Consider the following 12,897-nt stretch of genomic DNA (forward strand, 5'->3'; position numbering starts at 1 on the left):
ATAAAGATGCCTGACCATCCAGGCTCAGATCTGACAGCAATCTATTAAGAATGCCAACAGAAGATAATCTAAAAAAAATTAGCACATTAGAGAATTAGAATCCAAGTGCTTCAGAAATTCTACAAAATATAGCAGGTTCCTATCGTTCATGTTTCTTAGTTGCTAATTTTTAGATACTAGCAATTTGAACTTAAACGTATATGGGTTATGTGCTATTGCATTCTCTTCCTCATTCCTATCAGTCTCTTACCAGTAAAGTTTTTGAGAGACTTTGATTCATGGCTCAAAAACTTGGAGCTATTTTTGCATGTTTGGTCAATATTCTGTTCATTTTTGTTCTTTGGCAGGATATTGGTGGAGGTCCTTTCTGGAGTTTCAAGTTTCTTAGGAGTAATGATCTTTGTCTGCAGTGTTTGATTAACAAGGGAGACTGACTTATTAGTGCCATGAGGACTGGATGCCGACATATCTTCTTGTAAACTATCTACTGTTTTCACTTGTAGAGCTGATGAATAGGTTTCCAGAGGCTTTACAGTGGAAGTTTGTTTATTCTGAAGAGAATGTGATCTATTAGCATCATTTTCACTAGTCTTCACTTCACCAGATTTTAACAAATCAGACTTTCGTGTTTCTCTTCTATGATGCAGCTGTGGGCTTTGCAAAGGTTCTCCTTTTCCTATGCTAGAAGAGAACCTCACTTGTTTTAATTTTTCCAGTGAAATTTGTGTGGAATCTTCTTCTTCTTCCATAAGAGAACTCCTATCAGCTTCTCCTTCTAAAATAGATATGGTAGGAATACCATTCTTACTCTGAACATCTAACATCTGATTAGCACGAACTTCTGAGTCAGTGGAACTGGAACTTGAACTGCGCTTCAGAATGCCCCTGGGCAGCATACCAGTACCATTAACCCCCTGGGTCCGTTTTGCTGGTTTGGGGACAAAGTCTTCTCCCTGTGGCACAGGATTAGTTACTTTGTGAACTAATTTTCTAGCTTTGGGGACAGGACGCTTAACTGGTCCTTTCTGTGATTCCTCAGTAGGTTCTTCAGAAGGTTTCTTCAATGTCTCCATTTCATCGTTTAGTAAGTTTGCTTTAGGTTGGCTCTCCTCTGAAGGTGACAAAATTTCTGCAACATATATACAGAGAAGAAATCATGAATTTACGCAAAATTAATCTGTCTAAACAGAGGGGTGTGATGCAGTGCAGGTCTAGAATGAAGTGATTATATTGATTAAAAACACTTGCAGCAAAACACAGGAGGAAATTAAATGTAAGCATTGATTTTATTTGTATATAACAGGAAAGTTTAACAGGTGAAAATCTAGCTAATTAATACTCTTAGAACAGGGGAAAAAAAAGATAATTTCAAAGATAGGAGCTCATCACATTTTTGATCAGAATAGTTCCTGCAAGGGTTAAGCTTTAAAGGGAAGGGGCAGATTTTGAATATGCAAGCATCTTTTTAGGTTCCAAAGATAAACAGCAGTCTACAGAAGAAGGTATTTTCAATTTCACATAGAACAAGTTAAAAAGCAAGAACGGTCTCCTAGTAGAGATATGAAGATTTTTTTAAATTCCATACGTGCACGTTTCCCTTCTCTGTTAGCAAGCTTCATAATAGATACATGAGAATAATTGACATATATGAGCCTGTAAATTACAATTTCAGATGCCTGCATTGTGACAAATCATCCCTTATCTACTTGCTTGCAGAGAATTCTACAGGAAAGGTGAGATTCTAAAATAAATTGGATTGATGAAAGACAAAAAAAAAAAGACAGGCTTGACTCTTCTGTTGAGCTAACAGCAGCAGTGACTGGAAGGTCATAATGATAGAAATTTCTCTGAATATGGGACTGCTGTGTTCTCTACTAGTGATTCGGGACAAGAACACTTGCAAAAGAAATGTGTGAAACAGCTATTTCCTGAGTGTACTCATGTTTTACATGATGTTTGAAATGAACTAGCTGATAAATTAAGTAGAGTAGATAAGGTATAAAAACCTGTTTTATCTTACAATAAGAAGCAACAGAAGTAAAATTAATTTCCATATCCACCACTAAGAAATTCACAGTCATATTAATATTTACCCTTATTTGATAGCTGAGGTAGAATTTCTTGTCTGCTTTCTGATTCTCCATTGTTCAAGTTATCATTTGATATAATGGAATTAAATGGATTTCTCCTTTGCTAAAAAAAGAAATGAACATTATAATTGGAGTCAAGTTATTGTATCAGTACAGTCTTGGCAGAATAAATGAAAGTACAGTGATTTCCTCCACCTCACTACTCTGTCAGTAGCGTCTAAAAGCACACTTCTTAAACTGGATATGTAACAAGACATCTAATAAATCTGAACCACAGAACTATAAGAAGTGCCAGCAACAGCCTGATCCTATTCTTTCTGAAGTTAATAACATGTGAAGACAGTTGAAAATTCCAAATTCTTGCACGGTAAACATAAATAAGTAAATCTATTTCTGTACTTTAGAGATACTGGAAGAGAGCAAGACTTATTTTCAGTGCCTGATGAAGTTGGAAACAATATCAAGCACAGATACACACTGATTATAGCTGTAGCAGCACTTTAGGACTGAAACTTTAGCAGTTTCCATTATCTCCCCCCAAACAAAAAACACTCATATTTTTTCCAGCCTATTATTTTTCTTCCTCAAATCTGAAATTATCATTACTGTTCAAGCAAAGAAACACACAAGATGTAAAAGATAACATTTTCTATGTTTGATACTGGTCTTACTTTTATTGTTGATGCTGCTGCCTTCACAGATCTTCTATCTGGTTTGCCTAACAAAGAGTTTACTGGGTTATAACTGCAAAGAAATAACATATAACAACTTCAGCAAACAGGCATTACTTTAGTTTTTTTTTCAAAAAGCTGATATTCAGTTGTACATACTGAAATAAAACCTCTTATCACAAAGTTTTGCTATTCAGTGTTTTCATCACGTTCAGAAGCAAAACCTCCTTCCATAGCGAGGAGATAGAGCATCAAGAATTATCTCCTTGCAAAAATTTCTTTCCCTGTTAAAGAAATCAATGCAACTGCTACTTGGCAGTACAACAATTACATTTTTGTATCTTTTAGAATTTTCTGAGCAAGCTTTATGTAAACGTAGCAACTCTCCAAACAACATCAATGTTACCACATCTATCCTTGTCTGATATGTTTACTTTTAGGACTGAAACTGAAGTAGAGGAAAGTGTTAAATCTCATCAAAATAGAGTTTTGCAAAGTGTCCAAGAAAAAAAATCAGGGTAACTCCCATACCACTACAGTAAAGGTGTGACATGGCACAGACAGCAGGAGATCCCCTCAGAGATACAACTTACAAACTATTCCTCCAGTTAATATCTTACCAAATCACAGATTTTATAGCTAAATGAAGTTATTGTGATCCTGACTAAGCATAGCCCAAGTAAGAAGAAATTAGAACAGTCTAAGAAACATTCTCTACGTTACATAAAAAAACATTGACTGGTTGCAAAAGGATGCAAGGTTTTTTTTCCCCAAGACATTCCACTTTTGTTTATCATAGAATGAATCATAGAATGGCCTGGGTTGAAAAGGACCACAATGATCATCTCGTTTCAACCCCCCTGCTATGTGCAGGGTTGCCAACCACCAGACCAGGCTGCCCACAGCCACATCCAGCCTGGCCTTCAATGCCTCCAGGGATGGGGCATCCACAACCTCCTTGGGCAACCTGTTCCAGTGTGTCACTGTATTGAGTATTATGTATTATGTATTGAGTTAATCTGAATAGCCCAGATATGAAAAACTTGGTGGTTTTTTTGTTTGTTTGTTTGTTTTTAGGTGGAATGTTGATGTGGGTTTAAATATGGTCTTCATTTAATAACCACTTTCAGTATATCTATACAGAAAATCCTAGCATTAACTCACATGCTTGAAATTTGGGGGATAAGTACAAGAACAGTCTAAAGCAGGAAAAAGGACTACTCTCCAGGTAGAAAATATTGCCTAGTTTTATTCATCCCAGTTCCTAAACAAGAAAAAAAAAGTATAGTTCTCAGAGCTCAATATTGAAACTTTTAATTTCTTTTCAAAAATATCATTCCACTTTAGTTTCTATCCCTAGCTTAAAAAAAAAAAAATAGTTCTGAAATGATATATTTAAAGAATCTTTGTTTTCCTGAGGTGGAGTTTGGGTTCTTGTTTTTACGAGCACCTGTGCGTTCCTGTACTTTATCCTCATCTTGACCATCTGCTACTCAACAGGACAAACATGATTCAACCCTTTCCTTATTTTAAACAAGGACAATATTTTTTTGTACTCAGGGTGTAAAAAACTTAAGATGTTCTCCCTTCAGTTTTACAAGTTCATAGAATTATTAGGTTGGAAGGGACCTTAAAGGTCTCCCCATTCCAACCCCCTACCATGGGCTGGTTGCCAACCACCAGCTCAGGCTGCCCAGGGCCCATACAACAAGGCCTTAGGCATGTCAAGGGATGGGGTACACACTGCTACTCTGGGCAGCCTGTACCAAGGCCTCACCACCCTCTGAGTATGGAATTTCTTCCTAACAGCTAACCCGAATTTCCCCTCTTTTAGTTTAAAGCCATTCCCCCTTGTTCAATTGCTATTAGACCATGTAAGAAGTTGGTCCCCCTCCTGCTCATAAGCTCCCTTCATGTTTTGGTGGTTTTTCTTTTTTCTTTTTTTTTAGGGGACTTTTTTGTCTGTTTGGTGTTTCTTTTTTTTACTGTTTGTTGTTGTTGTTGCTGTTTGTTTGTTTGTTTGCTTTCTTACAGGCAGGGAGATAATTTTTAACTTCAATACTGAACACACACAATCCACAACAGTTTAATTCAATGCTACTTCACACCTGCCATAGAATAATTAAAGTGTTAGTTTGGCATTATGTACTGGAAATGCTGCTATAAAGAAAGTGTAGGCTGGGGAAAATAGGAGGAAGTTAACAACAACAAAAATCAAGATCCTGTAACTGAGTGTCCCAGCTCGAGGTCTGAACAGAGGAGTTTATGCACAGCCCATACAGATGGAAAAGTTGAACAAACTACTTCCAGATATGCTGCATTTGCAAGGCTACTCTAAGACAATGTGTGAAGCCACACTAATAAATACTGCCAGATTACAGACTTGAAACAGTGCAATTCAGCAAACCAGTGCTGAAAAACACTGCAGATTCAAACTCCATGTAGACATTGGCGGGACCAGACAGGAACTTGTCACCTATTCAATATTTTCTGACCTAGGAAAGAAGTAAACCTACAAATCATAATTTGAAAGATTAAGTCCCTTTAATACTTCCTTTGTTCAAGAATCAGCATATAGACAGATGGTATCGCTGAATGGAGGTAATATTGACAGTCTGAGTCACACCATCAAAACTCATTCTGTGCAAGATTATACTTCCAGAGGCACTTCACACAATTGGCTTCTGGTACGCAAGAAAAGCAATATGGGATAGAATCCACCTCTCCCCCCACCCTCCCCCCAAAAAAGGTGGAAGGTCATAGCTTTGTTACAGGATTTCGATATTTAGGGTCCACACCCTAAAATGAATGATTATCACGCTAATGATTATCAAATGAAGATTATCATGCTAATTTTAACAAAATAGTTGTGGGCTGATTTCTGTTGCAGCTAACCTAGCAGCATTCTGACAGAAGAGCAATTGAGTTGGCCTCAGGGCTCTACTTAACCCCCTGTGCTCAAACTGAGCTACCAGAACTCAACTAACTTCCTCCACATTCAGTTAGAAATGCTTTGGTTCAGTAATAGGATCCAGAAGAACATAGGTCTGGTCCCAAACCTGAGGTTAGCAGCTGTTTAGCTTAAGCAAAGTCTACAAGTCAGTGATGATCTGAAGCCCATTCTTAGGGGAAACCAACCAACCAACAAACAAACAAAAACCCTAAAAAACAGAAGTTCCACAAACTTACTCTTAAATAGCACTTTAAAAGGTATTAAAATCCCAAGTGCCTGAATCAAATGTAGCATTTGAACACCACTAACTCACTTTATGGAATACCAAGTACAATATTTATTTCCTTCTGTTATTTCCAGCCATCTTGAGACTATTGCATTGCAAGAGGATGAGACAACAGAAATTAATTCCGTGTGGCTCTGTTATCCTAAAGACTGAATCGAATGTCCCTTCTTGCCACCCACCCCCCAGCAGGTAGGACCACTGATTTCCCAAGATTGTTCTCCCTCAATTTCAGTCAGCTGCTGCCATTTACAGGAAGGCATGCAGCCATATCGTATCAGTCCAGCATGAAGATAACAGAAAGGAGTGTTTTAGAAACTTAAAGCACCTTCTGCACTTTCCCACCTACGACACTGTATAGATTAACTTCAGTTGCAGTGAAATAAGCCTGACCAAAATCATAAGCAATGAATTGCACTTGATCTTGCTGCGTTTGCTTGCTTCAGCATTTCACATTTTAGTAGCCAATAAACTGAGACTTCTAATCAAGTATTTATGCAAAGTAAACTACAGTAAGTGCCCAGCCCATGTGTTACATATTCCTTCCTAAGGTCTACTTCCAACATAATGAATCCTGGACTGCGAGAGCTTGCTTTATAGGGAATATCTTCAGCTATTGGGGAGTACAAGCACTCATAAAGAAAGCGTACAGACAGATGGCTGGAACAATTTGGAGCAAAGGGCAGGAGAGAATCCTGGACAATAATTATCATTTTTCAGGTTCACAACCTGAAATAAATCATCAAATCATTTCACGTTAAAGATCACAATCATGTCGGTCACATTCCGAACACATAGCCTACATGCTCTTAAACCTCACTATGCTAGGTATTTTTGTAAAGACACTGCCCTAGAAGTTTAAGTTTATTACTCTTAGATCAGTCAAAAGATCTCTGGAGCTGTAATGGTAAGAAGAACACCATAAAGCTGTACTTCTTTAAAGGATCGTCTCCTTTTCCTTATGTAGAAGGCAACATTCAAAATACTGTAACAGATGCATTAAACAGCAGCATGTCTTCTGCTGTCCATTAAGAAATAATTCTAAAATCTCTGAAGATAAAAGCCAACCAAAAAAATACCCACATTCAGTAAAAATGAACACTTTCAATGTTATCATCCAACTTGGGAGAGGAGCTAACGTCTTCCTTGTGCAAAGGAAACTTAATCATCATTATCATACAACTTCATTTTTAGGGAAGTTTTTAGACAAAGTTTGTTTGAGCTTTCAGTACAATATCAGACATGAATAGGACAGATACATCTTCGAGTTCACCAATAACAAAATGTAAAGGCTAAGAAAGAACAGTAAAGCAAGCCAGAGCTGTTAAGACTTACATCAATCTTTCGTACTGTTCATTGTGTATGTTTGTACCCATTTTGCAGACCACAAAAGTGAAAGATGGAACTGCTACTAGATATTGTACAAGTGCATAGTAGGAGACAAGCTTTGCTGCAAAGAAAAAATAGATGACATACAGAGAAAGACAGATGACAGACAAGAAGATGAAAGTTCACAGAACAAATCAGTGGCACAGCCAGAAATAAAAGTCACCCTAAAAGCAATTCCAGCTTTTACCTCACTTTGTTGACTGAAAACATAAACAATAGATATATTTGTTACAACCTAGTTCTTGTTTCCTCAGTGATTTTGAGAATCTGGCTTTTCGTATACATTAATTGTCACTTGCTGTCACTGCAGCTAGGAGATCATTATTCTTTTCAACTGCAGCCTTTCTGAAAGCTTTTCAACACAGCAAATGAATTACTACATGTAGGTATTTTAGAGAAAAGATTGTTCTCTCTGTCAGAAGTCAAATCAGAACGTTTCAAAGAAAAATGGAGCTGCTTGGGATGTTTACAGGCTTGAGCTAGAGTGACTGAATACAAAAAAAAAAAACCTCCTTAGTTCAAAAAGACACTTTTCATCCACCTTTTCTGTAGCCATTCAGTCATATCCAAGCTGACTGTTAATATCCAGCTCTTAATTGAAGCCTCTGCCTTCCAGAGTGATTTCTTTTTCTTGGTAGAACCACATCTTTTTTCCTCAAATATCCAAACTTTCTGATTCTTTCCCACGTGAAGTACACCTGGACTTCTTAAAAAAGCCTGAAAGATCCCAAATGCACTGAAAATGTGGAAAATCTATCCTAAAACAATTTCCCAATCTCCAATTTTTTGTATGATTGAAGTTTAAAAGTGAGACTGAATCAATAGCCTAGTCTCATTGAGCAATCGAATGAAGAGAGGCAGTTACTGCCCCCATATTACAAGGGGACCTTACAGATTATGGACTGCTATTCTAACCATAAATTCCTGGTCTCATTTCTGGGAGCCAAACAGAATGGTGGCATGAGCATGACTGTGGGACCATCCCACACACCACTGGCATTTTTCTCCTTGTTGATGTAAACCAAACATAGCTGCATTCAAATACAGAGCAACTAACAGTGCATAACTATGAATTGTCAGCCTCTCATACGAATTGATTCCTTGGGCCATTCCAGGGAAATATATGATGATCTCTGAAATAAGGGAATACTCGAAGGGTACTTACAGCTCACAGTTCTTGCATACTTGTGGTAACTGTGACAGAGCAGACAGCTTACCTTGAACTAGATTTCAGTTCTTCTTCTTCTTCTTGATGTTCCACAATGCCATGTAGTTCTGGCGGTGCAAAGACTTCTTTGTTAACATTGCTCACCCAGCTGTCCTTTGCTTTGTTTGATTTGCTCTGACTCACTTCAGCTAAGGCATGAAAGAGGAATACTGTTATCTCCCATGTATTCATACACTATTTCACAACAAGCAAACAGAAGTATTTACATTCAGTCCTATGGATATTTCAAAAGCCCACTACACTTGAATCAGATGCAGAATTAGATCTGGCGCCTTCTAAAGAATATAGCTATATTTTAATACTACTATAAATTTCACATTTCTCTAATGAAGCCACATTATCACTCCGAGAACACCTGCTTTACAAATTAAAACAATCCTACATAGAGTTTCTAAGACAGAGTGACAGCACGGGCAGACAAGGAAATAGCAGCAGACATCAGTGGATAAGGTTGAATGGCCATGTGAAAAGATGCAAGTAGCTCAGTGCTCAGGTGGAAACCGGGAATAAGTGGTGTCCCTCAGTTCTGTATTATTTTCATTGGCAATGTGGACAGTAGTATTCGGAGCATCCTCAGAAAGTCTGAGGGCAGCACTAGGCTGAGTTGTACAGCTGACATTATAGAGGGAAGGGATGCCATCCAGGGGGACCTTGACAGATGGAGCCATGCAAGCCTCATGAAGTTCAACAAGGACAAGTGCAAGGCCCTCCACCTACATCAGGGCAATGCTAAGCCCAAATACAGGCTGAGTAGATGGACTGAGAGCAGTCTTGAGAAGAAGGACTTGGATAAAAAGCTCAATATGATCTGACAATGTGCACCTGCAGCCCAGAAAGCCAGCCTCATCCTGAGCTCTGTCAAAACAGCACAGCCAGCAGATCAGGGAGGTGATTCTCCCCCTCTACTCCGCTCTCACGAGACTCCTCCACCTGTGGTGCTGTGTTAAGCTCTTGGGCTCCCAGCACAAGAAGGATGTGGAGCTGTTGGAGCAGGTCCAGAGGAAGCCACAAAAATGATCAGAGGGCTGGAGCACCTCTCCCATGGAGACAGGTTGAAGGAGCTGGGCTTGCTCAGCCCAGAAAAGAGAAGGTGCCAGGGAGACCTTATAGTGGCCTTCCACAGTACGTAAAAGGGGCCTACAGGAAAGTTGGGGAGTGTAGCAATAGGACAAGGGGTTACAGTCTTTAAACTGCAAGAGGGAAGGCTCAGATTAGATGAGGAATTCTTTACTCAGAGGGTGGTGAGGCACTGGAACATGTTACTCAAAGAAGCTGGGCACGTTCCATCCATGGAGGTTGGATGAGACCTTGAGCAACCTGATCTTTTGAGAGGTGTCCTTGCTTGTGGCAGGGGGGTTGGAACTAGATGATCTTTAAGGTATCTTCCAACTCAAACCATTCTGTGACTTTAAGCTTCCTACAGCAATTCTGGTAAAAACTGATCCTGTTGTTCTTGCTTTTAGATATACATTGGGAAAGAAACAAAAACAAAACAAAACAAAAAACACCTCTGTGTCACTAGGAAACAAACAAAAGTAAGGCATAGAAAATTGAAAATAAAGTTGAAGTTCAGTAAATCAAGTAGATCAAGTATGTATGTGTATATATATATATATATATATATGAGTGTATATATAAAAATACACTGTTTCTGAAACAGTAAATTGAAAGTTGGTCATGATTTTCATTTACAGATGTAGCTGTCCCTTATGGATAGACTTATCACAAGATGGGAAGAAGGTAAGTATAAAAACCAAAACCTCCACCTCATTTGGCAAGGACCATACACCTGCATTTCTTTTTGGAGCAAGATAGAATCCAATTTCAATATTCCTTTTAGAATCAAAACATTACATTATTTCCTCCAATGCTTATTGTGCTTCTGCAACAGTTTAGAAATTAGTGTGCAAAAAAAGCAAGATTTTCATTCTTGCTATCCATAAATACAAGCAAAAATTATCTTGATATGTAATGAGTCACTGAAGCTAAGGAATTGCACATAACTTTTAATGTAACGGCATGCCCCTTTGTTCAAGTAATAAGATTGGAAGTAATTTTTGAAGTTTCCTCCAAGATATGTCTTGAAGTACTTTCTTTAACCTGTAAGAGTTACTATATACTGCAGCTAGAGCTTAACAGCTGATTTTTATAACCTTCAGAAGTCCAAAACCAAAGAACACTCCTCACTAACCACCTGTGAATTTTTTCATTCTGTTTCAGGCCTTTTCTTATTAAGTCAAAAATCCAGAACCTGCCCCAGAGTAATCACAAGATGACTAAACTGCCAGTATCCAAACTTATCTCTGGGAATATAGGATTTGAGAAGGTGTAATGTAGTGGGATTCATCACAACAAAATTATCCTAAATTGTCGTTTAAAAATTATAGAATGCAGCTGCTGTAATCTACCCCCAACAGTGATAGGCATCTCACTTGCTTTACTAGGATACACACACAAAAATCCCTTAGCAGAGCTTAAAAAAGAAATGAAGATTACAAATTTCAGTGCAATTTAGTGAGGGTGATATAACTCTTTCCCTTTAAGTCGAAAGGATTTAGAACTATGGGAGGTTAAGAGGTGATGTGAGCCTCTGAGAAATAAATCACTTCCTGTACAAAGAATAACAAAAATAAGCCAGTACTCTTTAGATTAGAGAACCAGATGCTGGGGAGATTTAAAACAGATCTATAAAATCTTGCATACTATTTCACATATGCTTCTATGAATATAGATTGATCGCTCTCTTTCTTTCCTGGAGATAACATTAATGGAGATCAGCTCAAAACCAGAAAAGGAAGTGCTCACCTCTTATATGCAAAACCATTCTAAAATGCCTCAAGACAAAGCATAGTAAATGTTAAAAGTGACAGCCTTAAAGTCTTATGGAAATTAATGGGCAAATTAATAGGAAAACAAACACAGACACAACCAAAAACCAGGAATTCCTCCTTTAATTCAAAAATGCTTAGGTTCAAATGGTTGCAGACTGGTCCTGGTCAAAGGGTCTCTGCATGCTGCCTGGCACCCAGATACTGGGGAGATGAGCACAGTCCAGTATGGGAGATGTTGTGGTCCAGTACAGCAGCTCTCATGTTCTCCTTTTTTGTTTTGCTTCTCTCCAAACAATATGCTAAATTTACTTCTGATATTAAATACATTATGTGCCCACTTTTTTTTTTCTTTTTTTTCTTTTTTCTTTTAAGGTTTAAAAATACAATATTATGTCCCAGAGAACCTGAAATCTAGAAAAGTTGTACTGAAGAGGGAATACCCTCAGTCTAATACTTTATAAGTTCTGGGTTTACTTATAGGGCCTCACAAAAAGAAATAAGAATGCAGTCCAGGAATGCAGATGGCTTTTAGTCCTATACATTACCACAGGCCAGTCCCTCCTGATAGCACTTATCACATACTGTGTTCTACTCCAATAGGAGCCAGGAAGATGACTAAGGGACTGGAACATCTCTCCTACTGGGAAAGACTGAGAAAGCTGGGCCATTTTAAGCCTAGAGAAGAGATGGCTTGGGGGAACCTTATCAACATCTATAAATACCTGAAGGGAGGGTGTAAAGACAACAAAGCCAGGCTCTTCTTGGCTAGAGGGAAACCAACACTCTAAATTACATATAAAATCCTTCTTATGAATCATTTTTCTGTTCATAAGACTAACATACTCTTCTTGCATTTCACCTACTTAACTAACTTCTGACGTTGCTGTAAGAGTACTACCTCTATGCCAGCCTTTCCAAAACAAAACATGAGCTAAATGCTTACCAAGAGTAGCAGGCTTCCTTCTCATGGAAGCTCTAATAATATCTGCTCCATGGATCTTATCTTTATGCCTCTTTGACTTTGCTTCATAAAACCACTGTCCACTCATATTCTTCAGTTGAACATCATCTTTGACTTTTTCTGGTAAGTGCCTGAGGGAAATAAATAGATAAATAAATGAGAGAGAAATTCACACTTTGCTTACTTGCAGTGGGCAGAATAAAGCTGTAAAAGTCAGTGAAGTAAAATGCTAATTATGGTGTAAATATACAGGTTCCTATTAACACTGAATGCAAGATTAGAGGCACAGTGAAGGAAGTGGCAAAAAGTACTAAGAAATAAAATCTAGTATTTTTTTCTGCTGCTTCATCTTTCTGTTTTTTTAACACACTCAGCAAACACCTCTTGCAGAAATCAAATTCTTTAGATATAGCCACAGCATTTATTATTTATTATGCCCAAAAGCACAAAGAAAAGGGAAAGCCTGAATGCATCAGTAACAGATTCTCAGT

General features: G+C 38.1%; 1 protein-coding gene across 6 annotated transcripts in view; it reads right to left on the reverse strand.

Moving 5' to 3' along the window:
- SYTL2 (synaptotagmin like 2) overlaps positions 1-12,897 on the reverse strand; it is a 53,007-nt gene that overhangs the window by 18,864 nt on the left and 21,246 nt on the right. For all 6 annotated transcript variants that reach the window (XM_040647155.2, XM_040647156.2, XM_424045.8 and 3 more), the window contains exons 3-7: positions 12,389-12,537; positions 8,604-8,742; positions 2,762-2,834; positions 2,094-2,193; positions 251-1,129 (exon numbers count right to left, since the gene is read on the reverse strand). In XM_040647155.2, the coding sequence (XP_040503089.1) occupies positions 251-1,129; positions 2,094-2,193; positions 2,762-2,834; positions 8,604-8,742; positions 12,389-12,537 (1,340 nt within the window). The remainder of the gene's footprint in view (positions 1-250; positions 1,130-2,093; positions 2,194-2,761; positions 2,835-8,603; positions 8,743-12,388; positions 12,538-12,897) is intronic.

The sequence above is a fragment of the Gallus gallus genome, chromosome 1 (genome assembly GCF_016699485.2).
Source record: "Gallus gallus isolate bGalGal1 chromosome 1, bGalGal1.mat.broiler.GRCg7b, whole genome shotgun sequence".
NCBI lineage: Eukaryota > Metazoa > Chordata > Aves > Galliformes > Phasianidae > Gallus > Gallus gallus.